The following is a 13,152-nucleotide window of genomic DNA, read 5'->3' on the forward strand; positions in this document are numbered from 1 at the left end:
CAGCAGCCGGTGTGTACCCACCAAGCCTAGTGCAGGACATTGATTGTCACTTTTAGGAGCGCCGGGTATATATTATCTACGTCTTTTCCTATTTGTTGATTTATCAGACTTTTTGTTATCATGTGCTGTAAAGTTAGAAGCCAAGGCTCAGTACACTGTGTAGTTATAGGGGAGAACAACCGTTCAGCTCTTAGAATGAGGAGGGCGCACAACAATATGGATTTCATTTTACAGTTTGATTAACCCCTTAATGACAAAGCCTTACTTCTTTCGAGCAATAAAAAGATTTTTTTAAAGAGACATTGAGTTTTTATATTGCCATATTCCAGGAGTCATGACTTTTCATTTTATATATTTTTTTTGTTTTAGCACGTTAGTACAAGGCCACCCTTGTCTAGCACACACGGGGGAGGGGTTTGACAAAAAAACAAACAAAAAAAAAAAAAACACAGCCATTCATGCCTTGCACCACATTCATTGGATGAGGTTCTTAATACTTTTTGTACCTTGCTTGACAATGCGGCACGGTTAGCAAGAATCAGGTATGACTCAAAGATCTGACAAAATGTGCCAAATATACCAAAGTGCCTAAAAATGCATCCCTGTTTATACCATAACACCAGTGTGAACAGAGCCTTTAAAGGGGTATTCCCATAACTCTTGTTCTGCAGCCTGCAGGGCTCTGTGCTCTCTTCACTTCCTGGTTTTCTCGGCACATTGGTGGGCGGGGTTTCACTTGCTCTGCTATCTGCTATGTTTGCAGTCAATAATGAGGGATTGGTTGTAAATGCATTACCACAGTATGAAGCTGATGTAGCAGAGCTGGATTTGAGTCAGTTTGTAATACATACAGGACACCCTATCTCAGCCCTTATCAGCCAAATTCAATTAAACCGACTGATAAGTGGAAGAGCAGGAGATAAGAGCTCAGAAATCATCGAGCTCTCAACTCCCCCCTCCCCTATTTGAGGAGCTCAAGTTACTTGTCTGTGGCAGAGACATACACAGCTCAGAGCTGCTCCCAGCACTCAGCCCCTCCCGAGAGCAGGCAGCAAGGTTACCCCGGGACTGAGCAGATAAGCCTGTGCATGGTCATAGAAATGCAGTGTAAACAATGAAGTGAATAAATTAAGACAGCGGCCAAACAAAGCGGTTTTGATAAAGCAATGTATTTAAACTAGCAGTATAGATAGGATCCTTGTCATGGGACAACCCCTTCAAGGGGTTGCGCCATTAAGGACACTTAGGGTAAGTTCACATGGGGTCTTTTGGATCGGAGCCTGGGGCCACCTCAGGTTCCGGTCCAAAAACCTGGTAGCCGCGACTGAAAGCTGGTGCACTGCACCGCCATCCAGCTGCGCACCCTGCCCCGGATTATGCCCAATGAATGAGCCTAGTCTGGAGGAGGGAGTGTCTTCAGGCCGAATTGCGAGGTGACCTGACCTGAAGAATGAGCATCTCGCTTCCTTCTTCCAGGAAGAAATGGCTCCTGAAAAAAAAAGACCTGAGCGGCGCCCATTGATTTCAATGGGAGCCATCTTTTCGGTCAGGGTGTTGAGGTGAATACGGCCTCAAAACCCTGACCAAAAAAACTCAGTGTGAACTTTGTGTGAACTGGATTCTATGGTTGGTGAAGTCGGCCATCGAGCCCCCCGGTATTTGGACACCTCCCCTGTCCTATGGATGGCGGAGAAGTGTCCACGACGGCACAACCCCTTTAACGTTCCTCTCATTTCAACCGTAGAAGAACAAAGAAAATACAGAAAACAGAAAAGTTTAATTCCCTTTAAATTTGTCAGAGCGCAGACTTTCCGTACACGTTAAATAATATTACTGCATAGACTTCTATACATTGCTCAAAACGTAAAAATAAGGAATGCCACAACTACATTCACGTAAGCCCGTGTTCACACAAGAGGTTATTCAGACAGAAAAGTCCAAAACGACGTCCCAGTCCGACCCTAGGATTTGTACAAGGCCGCAGATCTGCACCCGTACGATCCCACCATGGGATCCACGCCGGATAAACAGCAGATTCCCATTCTAATCAATGGGAAGTGGACTGGGTGCAGATTTCAGCCAAAATCCTTGTCATGTGAACACAGCCTTAGACTCGTTGTATACAAAGTCCGCACCCCAGATACCAGAGTGTAATAAATATACAGAGCGAGCCCCTCCCCCGCCCACATATAATAAAGTGGCGGCGGACTCCATACTTGTCTCTCATCTTTTATAAAAATAAATAATTTTTTTTCTTTTTTTTGGGCAGGAATGAAAATAAGATTAAGTGTCGACTCTGATGTCTTCTTAAATACATAGTGGATCCGGTACAAAATGGCGTTAGTTAAAGTTAGTTTTCCGTAAATGTCTGTTGGGTATTTCTATGGCACTGACTTGAAGCGGCCAGGACCCCCCTACAATGCCCGCCTGTATCGCCACCCCCGTTACCACCGCCAAATCCGGGTCTACAGAGGTGTTCGGTTCTTTGTTAAAGTAGTCCCTGATCACTTGGCGTATGCGGGGTATTCGGGTGGAACCGCCGACCAGGACGATTTCATCCACTTCGTCTTTGGCTAGGTGTCCCTCCTTTAACACTTGTTCAATGGGCACCAGAATCTTCTCGAAAAGATCTTTATTCAGGTGCTCAAAGAGCTTGCGTGAAATTTCAGCTTGGAAATGGATCTTTTCCATTTTGGGGTGGTCCTCCTCTCTGTGTCGTGTGGCTTCCTCTTTCGGATGCGCCGTTTGACTCTGCTCTTCTGCTTTGCTTGGTTGTCGCCTGGGCAAGGTCAATGGCATACGGACCCAGGAGGAATCGTACAAGGTGAGGTTCAACTTGACGGCCTCCACAGACTGCCGGAGCCTGTGGATTTCTTCTTTGAGGGGTGGCAGTGACCCGTAGGTGCTGTAAATGCTGTTGTACAAATACTGTAAGAGTCTCTGGTTGAAGTCCTGTCCGCCAAGTTTATTGTTACCTGAAAAAGAGACAAATTAGGAGTAAAACCGGTGGGAAAATGAATATTAAAGGGTTAACCTGCGAATTATACCATTAGCCTCCCCTGACTGCTGCTGCAGAATCAATCTCCTTCCCCTCTGGCAGCTGACAATACTGTCCCAGCAGAAGGAGACTTCACAGATATACTGCCACCTAGTGCAGAGGTTCTGCTCCTACACTCAGCAGGGCAGAATGCCATTTCTAGCACAAGGGTCTCCAAGCTGAGGCCTGGCTGTGGAAATAGTGACTGGGCATGTGCAACCACCAGCAATCAGTTCATTCATGGACGTGTACTTACACATTCAACACCAGGTGGCGCCATACTATAAGTAAAATAACAAACATTGATCATTCTGATTTATAATGAATGGTAGGGAGATCCACAGCATTCAGATCAAACAATGCTGTCTTCGCTGTCCCGATGATGTCATATTCATCAGGGACTTGGTATAGCAGCAGCTCAGTCCCATGAAAGTGAATGGGGCTGAGCTGCAATAGCAAGTACAGACCCTAAGCCTAATTAGAGGATTAGTCGGGGTCCGGGTGTCGAACCCCCCCACTGATCATCCATCCTAATAATAGGTCATCAATCTATAGCTCCCGAAAAACCCTTTAAGCCCTAGTTGAATGTTCCCTTAGCACCCACTGGAGAGCATTTGGGAGCTCTCAAAATACACATAATGTATGCGAAACAGCCGATCTCTCTCTTCTGATTGGCCCAGAGTGATCACATGATGAGCATTAATACATAAAGAATGCTGTATTCTGTGTGATCCCTATAGGGTCAATAGGGAGGAGCTGATAATAGGATAACGCTACATCACAGCCTGTCATTACCTGCCATGGCTCTTGTTAGGAACATTCCTCCTTGCTTATTCAGAAGGGACACATCCAACGTTCCTCCTCCCAAATCCACCACCAGGACGTAGAAGACGTCAGCCTTGTGTAACCCGTAGGCCATGGCTGCTGCTGTGGGCTCATTGATAATTCTCAGAATATCTAGACCTGTAATCCAGAGACACAATATAAAATAGAATAGTAATAATCCTTACTAATGTTTGTTCCTCAATCACGCTAAAACGGCTGGACGTTTTATTTCTGAAATTTCACCCACCGCTACATATTGGCCAGGAAGGATACATAGGCTACTTTAAAAGTGGGTCACTCACCCCAAATCGCCACCGCACACGTCCAAAGTTGTCCCCAGCTCTGCTCTCGGCCCTGCCATGACGTCAGTGCAGTAACTTACACGACACTCCAATTGGTCCATGCCAGTGTGTGGGCGGTATAGAGAGCCAGCACCGCGGCCCCATAGGCTTGCGGTGCGATGTGGGTGTGGCCTGCGTCCGCGCACAGTCTGCATAAGATGGCGGCTGCCGGCATGTGGCGACCGCCGCTGACAAGCCGGTCGGCCTCACATTTACTCATGCCGACGCAGCAAGCAGCAGCGTCGGCACACTCTGGAGCTGAGGGCGCCTGCCCGTATGTGACGAGCGGCGCAGAAGAAGGCGGCCGCACGCACATCTCCTCTGGCCGGCGTATGAAGCAGCAGAGCCGGCAGCCCTAAGCCGGGCAGCCGCACGTACCCAGCTACTGTGCGGACGGAAGCACACACAACAATCCGCACACATGCCGGCTAATGTGTTGGCTGCACACCTCCACAGCCTCGGCATGGTAAGTGTAGACGGAGCTGGGGGGGGGGGGGGGAGGGAGGGTGTCTGAGAAGGAGCTGGGGTGGATGGAGATGGAGCTGGGGAGTTGGAGAGGGAGCTGGCCGAGTCCACAGGAGTGGGGTAAGAGGGGGGCCAGCAGTCGGGGCTCCCGCTGGTGTGGGAGGGGCCCGCACTGGGCGCAAGGAAAGGGGCGTGGGGGACCACGGCCTGCGCTGCAGGTGGTTCGCGCAAAGGTCAGGGGGGCGCGGACGAAGTCGAGGGTATAGCTAGTAATATATAATATTATACGTGACACTGCCATGTGATCAAATGATTGGGATACACAAAGAAATGGACAAGACATCACTAGCACAACCTTTACCAGTGACCGAGAGCCTCACGTGAAGTCAGTGGAAGCTGAAGGACGGCCGTACAGACACGGCTCCACACAGCTGATTGGTACGGGGGCCGGGTGTCTGCCCCTGGACCAATCAATCATATAATTCTGGTCTATCCTAAGGCCAGGGCCTGATCATTGGGCCACATAGGTCATGGTCTGGCTATACAGTCATTGATCTGGACAATCCCTCTACAGGCTAATACATCACTGGAGCACCCAGACGTGTCCGCAAAGTGCCGCATAGTAAGATCTAGAACCCCATAGGTGATTATTGCCGCCATTATGGATGTGTTCTAGGACGGCACCCTGCAGAATGTAATAGCGCAGTATTAGGGCACGTACCCGCTAGATTAGCCGCCCGAACAGTGTAGTTGCGTTGTCTTTCATCAAACTCTGCCGGCACGGAGATGACGGCCTTAGAGACAGGAATGCCCAGATACTCCTCCGCCATCTTCTTCAGTTTCAGAAGCAGCTGAGAGCCGATGTACTCCGGGCTGACCGTGATCGTCTCATTGGTTTTGATAGAATACACGGCCTCACCGTCCTTGTAGAGAACCTGGAATGGAAGACATGGCAGAGTTATTCACGGAGGATCTGACAACCACAGAGACATGCCAACCAGGCAACCACAGAGCCCTGCGTCAAGGCCACGGCACACTGGGTCTGTCTGCACGGTTGTAACATTTACGTTAAAAGAGGTTTTCTAGGACCTGAAGCTTTTTGATAGTAATGATCCATCCACAGAATAGGTCATCGGTATCAAAAAAGGTCAGATCCTGGACAACCCCTTTAACTATCAGAAGAATGAGTGCAGCTCTTGAGTATAATCCAGGATGTAACTCAGATTTAGTATATAATACAGCACATTATGTAGATTTATTCTAAAAAAAAAAACCACAATGTATTTCATGCAGTTCCATATCACATTATTGCTGCCCAATGTGAACAGGGCCTGATAAAGAGATACACGGATGTAGAGTCCCCCTTTAATCTCCAGGACACTACACTCACCTTAAACGGATACCTCTCACTTTCCCTCTCCAACTCCTCAGGGGTAAAGATTTTCCCAATAAACCTCTTGGCGTCATATATGGTGTTCTGCGGATTGGCGTCGGCGAGCTCCAGGCCTTCGTACCCCGCGTACACGTCGTCTTTAGTAAAGGACACCGTGCTCGGTATACTCTGATGTCCGCTCTGATCTGCGATGACTTTCACGTCTCCTGTGCCAGGATGAAATACGCCAACGGAGCAGTACGTGGTGCCAAGATCTATGCCAATCACCTTGGGAGTCGGCATAGGTAGATACTGCTGTGCCAGGTAACCCGCCAAGAGGAGAGTCAGAATAGCAGAACCTGCGGGGGAAGGAACGGAAATGGTCAGGTATAAGACAGGTGGGGAGGCGTCTGTATCACGCAGTATATAGAACATACAGCCCAGGTATATAAGGGGGCGCTTTCAGCCATCAAACTATTAAAAACTTTATTGATTTATTAGATAACGGGCTGATACGACTTGTCACCCAGCTTTCCTACGACCCTGTGGCTCTAATAGACAGCTATACCTTGCACGGTAGTGTCTACGCAGCTTTTCTAGAGCTTATGTTACAAGGTTCCCCGTCCTGGGGATTAGAGATGACACCAGAGTCTGTGACCTGACAGCTTTATGCGCATCCATTACGTCGACTTCCTCACAAGATCAATAGTCTGACGTGTGTCTTGACCGGCGTCCAGCCTGACTAATACAGTCATTTATGATGCAATCTCAGAGAAAGAACCTGTTTACTGCAGTAATAGGAAGGGGCTGTGCAGTCTGGACACCCCCCACTCACTTCAGACCGGCGGCCATCATCAAGGAAAACATAAATGGGGAAGTGGCAGAAATATTCAGACAAGTCTCCACTGCTGAGAATTAAAGGGGCATTCCAAACACAATAAGGCAGGACAAGAGGAAACATATGGTGACCAAAATATCCCTTTAAGCTGGGACTGCACGTGGTGTAAATGCCGTAGTTTGCCCGTGGCGGAGAAAGACGCGGTGTTTTACAGTCACAGCAAAGTAGAAGCGATTCTAGAGAATCCAATCCCCAATTTGGGGTAAAATACACACTGGGGACACAGAGAGTTTCAGAATCATCGCGGTTTTGGATATCGCAACGTGTTGATGATACCTAAACGCCAGCGCTTTCCCCATAGGTAGAACTGAAGCACAGTGTGCAAAGTGCGGTGGGACGTCACATGGGGACTGAGCCTTAAATGGGTCAGAAAACGGAGGGGAGAAATCTGATCACTGAGGGTGATCTGAAGAACTGGGGTCTGCAAATGTCCCATGTGTATAGAGCAGGGGTAGGGAACGTACGGCTCTCCAGCTGTTGCAAAACTACAACTCCCAGCATGCATACTTGCTCTTCTGTTCTTGGAACTCCCATGAAAGTGAATGGAGCATGTCGGGAGTTGTAGTTTCACAGCAGCTGGAGAGCCAAAGGTTCCCTACCCATGGTATAGAGAATAACTGTGCACACTTGACCACGGCTCTAGTCACTTCCATGGGACCACAGAAGTGATTGGAGCGGTTGCCACAGGTAGGTAGCGTCACTCCATTCCTATAGGGCTCTCAGGGACCCTGTATTACAGGTCAGAGCCGCAGCGATCAGACACTTATCCCCTAAACCAGGGGTAGGGAACCTTTGGCTCTCCAGCTGTTGCAAAACTACAACTCCCAGCATGCATACTGGCTCTGCTGTTCTGGGAACTCCCATGGAAGTGAATGGAGCATGCTGGGAGTTGTAGTTTTGCAACAGCTGGAGAGCCGTACGTTCCCTACCCCTGCCCTAAACCCTGAAGATTTTCTATGTGGACACAGAAATAACATCCTGACTGTAACCAGTCCGTCCAGTTTGTTACATTGTTTCATACTAAAATATGTGATTGTGCTCCTAACAATCCGCCCCGTGACTACGCCAACAATGACAATAGGACAGGCAGGGCTGACCGAGAGCTGTAGCTTACAACATATGGAACGTCAGCAGCTGTCAGGACTAGATTATAATGCAAGAACCAGAGTCACTCCAGCTGTAGTAAGACTACAACTCCCAGCATGCCCTGCCAGTTACACAGCTTATGTCTGGGCTACATTAGAAGGTCAATACAGCAACCAGCGGTGACAGAACTACAACTCCCAGCATGCCCTAACAGTCTATAGCTGACAGGCCATGCTGGGATTTGTAGTAATACAACATTAGACGGTCACAGACTGTCTGGGCTAGATTAGAAGGCAATGCAGACTACAACTCCCAGCATGCCCTGAACTCACTGTCTGTCATGGCATGCAGCAACTTGTAGTTCCACAACAGCTGGAGAGCAGCTGGATGTTGAGCCCACATAAAGTCTCCTCCATATGTCTGGTGAGTTTATTTGACTTTCCTATGACACATAAAATCCATCCCCAACACGATGGGATAACATCAAGTGACCAAAATCCCCCAAATCAGGGCGAGCAGTGGAATTGCCCACGGCAACCAATCAGATTCCAGCTCTTATCTTTCAGAGACCCTTTGAAAAATGAAAGCAGCTAAGTGATTGGTTGATATAAACTTATAAGCCTCCCCTCTGTGGTCACAGTCTGTGGTATGTTCCATCATACCGTATCGCCTTCCTTGCCGCTGGGACTTGTAGTTCTACTTGTCAGTAACTCACCCAGTATGGTCATCTCCCCGGACATGGTCCCGGTGTACGCAGATATGAGCGTTCACTTCCTACAAGACGAGCCGCTTCCTGCGTTATTGCTCAGTGATGACTGTACCTTATTACATAGCCGCTGGCCGCAGTGCATGCCGGGATCACTGCAGGACGGCGCGTCCATGATGTACGGAAAGCGCATGCGCAGTCCACACTGTACGCGGTGAGAAGGTAACTATGTCTCCGGGAGGGCGTGGTTATAGGGGAAGACTCCGCCCACTAGGAGGGGCCGACTACCTAATGCTGCAGGCTTGCGTCTTGTCGCCATGGAAACCCATGCAATTGGAAGCTTTAAATATTTGCTAGGGGGAAAAGTGAATGAAAGTACGCAGGACTTCGGTGTCTGCACCTGTACATGTCGGTAGCCATTTTGTTGTAGTCTTACACAAATGTATTGCTGAGATGTGACTATAACAAGGTGGCAACTGTGTGTCCATCACATGACCATGGACTGGGTGTAAACAATCAATGACAACAAGCTGAGAGCAGAAAATTGTGAGGATTTGGTACAGAAAGTAGATTGGAAAATTGTACAACTTTTTATTATACAAACCATAATATTTGTCTTTCTAAATTTGTTTGAAACTGGAAAACCTCTTCTATTCCATGTGAGTTCAGCCAGAAGGATTACTATCAGGGGTGTAACAGCGGCAGCGGCTGCCACAAGGCCCGGGACATTAGGGGGCCAGTATTTACTTACCAGTCCTGGCTCCTGCTCATGGCTGCCGGCGCTTCCCCTTCTGCGGAGGCGACTGTGAGCAGAAGCCAGGATCAATAAGTAAGGCGTGGACCCGCGAACCCCACAAACACCGCTATCATTATACCGGGGAGGGGGGAAATATAATGATCAGAGGGCTAGGAGAGGTGAGGGAACATAAAAAACACTGTTACATACCTCTCCTACACTACGGAAGGCTTCGGCCCTGCTTGGTGACGTCCCAGATGTCCCATTCAGTGACGTAACTACCGCCATAGCAGCAGAGGCAGCTGCCACAGGGCCCGGGACATTAGGGGCCCAGTAACAGCTGCTACCGCTGCTATCATTATACTCGGGGTCTTTTCGGACCCCCGAGTATAATGATTGGTGGCCCGGGAGAGGTAAGAAACATAAAAAACACTGGTTACTTACCTCTCCACAATCCGAGCAGACTATGGGGCATAATACTGTGTGCAGGGGCCACTATGGGGCATAATACTGTGTGCAGGGGCCACTATGGGGGATAATACTGTGTGCAGGGGCCACTATGGGGGTAATACTGTGTGCAGGGGCCACTATGGGGGATAATACTGTGTGCAGGGGCCACTATGGGGGATAATACTGTGTGCAGGGGCCACTATGGGGCATAATAGTGTGTGCAGGGGCCACTATGGGGCATAATAGTGTGTTCAGGGGCCACTATGGGGCATAATACTGTGTGCAGGGGCCACTAATTGACATAATACTGTGTGCAGGGGCCACTATGGGGGATAATACTGTGTGCAGGGGCCACTATGGGGCATAATACTGTGTGCAGGGGCCACTATGGGGGATAATACTGTGTGCAGGGGCCACTATGGGGGATAATACTGTGCGCAGGGGCCACTATGGGGGATAATACTGTGTGCAGGGGCCACTATGGGGCATAATAGTGTGTGCAGGGGCCACTAATTGACATAATACTGTGCGCAGGGGCCACTATGGGGGATAATACTGTGTGCAGGGGCCACTATGGGGGATAATACTGTGTGCAGGGGCCACTATGGGGGATAATACTGTGCGCAGGGGCCACTATGGGGGATAATACTGTGTGCAGGGGCCACTATGGGGCATAATAGTGTGTGCAGGGGCCACTATGGGGCATAATACTGTGTGCAGGGGCCACTATGGGGGATAATACTGTGCGCAGGGGCCACTATGGGGCATAATACTGTATGCAGGGGCCACTATGGGGGATAATACTGTGTGCAGGGGCCACTATGGGGGATAATACTGTGTGCAGGGGCCACTATGGGGCATAATAGTGTGTGCAGGGGCCACTAATGGACATAATACTGTGTGCAGGGGCCACTATGGGGGATAATACTGTGCGCAGGGGCCACTATGGGGGATAATACTGTGTGCAGGGGCCACTATGGTGGATAATACTGTGTGCAGGGGCCACTATGGGGGATAATACTGTGTGCAGGGGCCACTATGGCGGATAATACTGTGTGCAGGGGCCACTATGGGGGATAATACTGTGCGCAGGGGCCACTATGGGGGATAATACTGTGTGCAGGGGCCACTATGGGAGATAATACTGTGCGCAGGGGCCACTATGGGGGATAATACTGTGTGCAGGGGCCACTATGGGACATAATACTGTGTGCAGGGGCCACTATGGGGCATAATACTGTGTGCAGGGGCCACTATGGGGCATAATACTGTGTGCAGGGGCCACTATGGGAGATAATACTGTGTACAGGGGTCACTATGGGGTATAATACTGTGTACAGGGGTCACTATGGCGCATAATACTGTGCGCAGGGGCCACTATGGGGGATAATACTGTGTGCAGGGGCCACTATGGGGGATAATACTGTGTGCAGGGGCCACTATGGGACATAATACTGTGTGCAGGGGCCACTATGGGACATAATACTGTGTGCAGGGGCCACTATGGGGCATAATACTGTGTGCAGGGGCCACTATGGGACATAATACTGTGTGCAGGGGCCACTATGGGGCATAATACTGTGCGCAGGGGCCACTATGGGGGATAATACTGTGTGCAGGGGCCACTATGGGGGATAATACTGTGTGCAGGGGCCACTATGGGGGATAATACTGTGTGCAGGGGCCACTATGGGGTATAATATTGTGTGCAGGGGCCACTATGGGGGATAATAGTGTGTTCCTTGCTGTACCATCCCACCCCTGTGTGTTACGGGAGCTGTGGGCACAATGTGATGATGTCACTCACATCGCACCTGCAACTCCTTGAAGCATCTGGAAACAGAGACTGGAGAGGTGAGTATTCATGTTTGGTTGGTACCAGGATAGGGTCATAATATTTTTGGGGCATAAAACTTCTCATTTCGTCCCTCTTTTTATCCTTTGAAAGTTGGAAGGAGTGGAGTGATGTGGAGAGTGTAACAGATCATCTGTGCTCTAATAGGAATTCTGGGAAAGGAATATGTAAAGAAGTCCTCCTTGATAGGAAATTTAAAACTCACTCTAGCGCCACCTTTAGACCAATGTCATGTTTTCTATGAAGCCTAGATTTCTGGGAATAAAACTAAACCAGAACATGTTTTACAAAAGAAATAGAGACCCATTTGCAGGCGGCTGTTTTGGGTTTATTTTTCCTTGTCAGGACAAAGCAGGGTGCTGCAAAATGGGGTCACTCCAGCGCCAACCAGCAGTCTGTCCATTCTGAGCCGCACCACGATTTATCATCCAGGATCAGTCACTGTGATAAATCTGGTGCCTTTTGAAACCATCCAGTCTAAGTTTACACTGTCTATTAGTAAATGTACAATAGAAAGGAGACCAGGCGGGCGGCTAAGGCTCCTGAGTTCTGAGTGGCCGCCATATTTAAACACCCAACATGCGCTGTAATAGTATGGCGGATATTGGGAGGGGTTATTTTACTTTAATTTACGATTGATCTTCATTAAAGGGGTTCATTTTTTATGGCCTATTCTCAGGCTAGGCCGATGGGTGGGGGGTCCCTGGACTGATCTGGCTAGGTTCACATCTGCTTTGGAGTCTCCACAGAAGTCTCCTAAAATCAGCATAGAGTAAAGTCCTACACGAAGGAGGTTTCCTACTGAAACTGGTGATAACCCAGCGTACCCTATCCTACTAATATAAATTGTGGGTTTGGATGTTTGTTCCTCAATCATGCAAAAACGGCTGCAGGGATTTAGCTGACATTTGGCACATATATACCTCGGGACCTGGAAAGAAACATAGGCTATGTATTCAACCGGTACATGCCCGCACCTCGCGACTGCAAGCCCCGCACTCGCCGAACCGCAAGGCTAACGGGGCTGAGATGACATCATCCGTTCTGCTTCAGGTGCTTTGTGATAGGCCCGCGGGATTATGTGGGCGGTGCTACAAATGCTGGACACACTGGTGAACATGGCGCCTCCATACTCCATGCTCCCAAGCATCTGGGCCACATGCCGTGCTTTGCAGGAGCCCGCACGTGCATCTCCTGTGCCACTCTGTGACTCCGGTGGTGGTCTGTACTCAGCGACCTCTGCTGGCTGTGCAGCTGTGGTGGCACGAGCAGCTTGGGGGCCACATGCCGCTGGGGCCGCGCAGGGGTGGAATACAGGAAGGGGGGCAGATGCAAATCCCATCCCCACTTTGCGGAAAAGATCGCAGCGTGTCAATTATAT

At 49.4% G+C, this 13,152-nt stretch overlaps 1 protein-coding gene across 2 annotated transcripts; it reads right to left on the bottom strand.

Moving 5' to 3' along the window:
- Window positions 1-1,813: 1,813 nt before the first annotated feature.
- HSPA13 (heat shock protein family A (Hsp70) member 13) lies at window positions 1,814-8,897 on the bottom strand. Of its 2 annotated transcripts, XM_075263488.1 has the most exons (5): window positions 8,740-8,897; window positions 6,059-6,399; window positions 5,390-5,603; window positions 3,833-4,000; window positions 1,814-2,975 (listed from the first exon to the last, which is right to left on the bottom strand). In XM_075263488.1, exons 1-5 carry the CDS (start codon window positions 8,762-8,764, stop codon window positions 2,341-2,343), a joined length of 1,383 nt encoding a protein of 460 aa, XP_075119589.1. In that variant the 5' UTR covers window positions 8,765-8,897; the 3' UTR covers window positions 1,814-2,340. The 2 variants fall into 2 exon arrangements, with proteins under 2 accessions (XP_075119589.1, XP_075119590.1); XM_075263489.1 differs by lacking the exon at window positions 3,833-4,000.
- Between the last annotated feature and the right edge of the window lie 4,255 nt (window positions 8,898-13,152).

This window comes from Leptodactylus fuscus, chromosome 2 (assembly GCF_031893055.1).
Source record: "Leptodactylus fuscus isolate aLepFus1 chromosome 2, aLepFus1.hap2, whole genome shotgun sequence".
NCBI classification, from domain to species: domain Eukaryota; kingdom Metazoa; phylum Chordata; class Amphibia; order Anura; family Leptodactylidae; genus Leptodactylus; species Leptodactylus fuscus.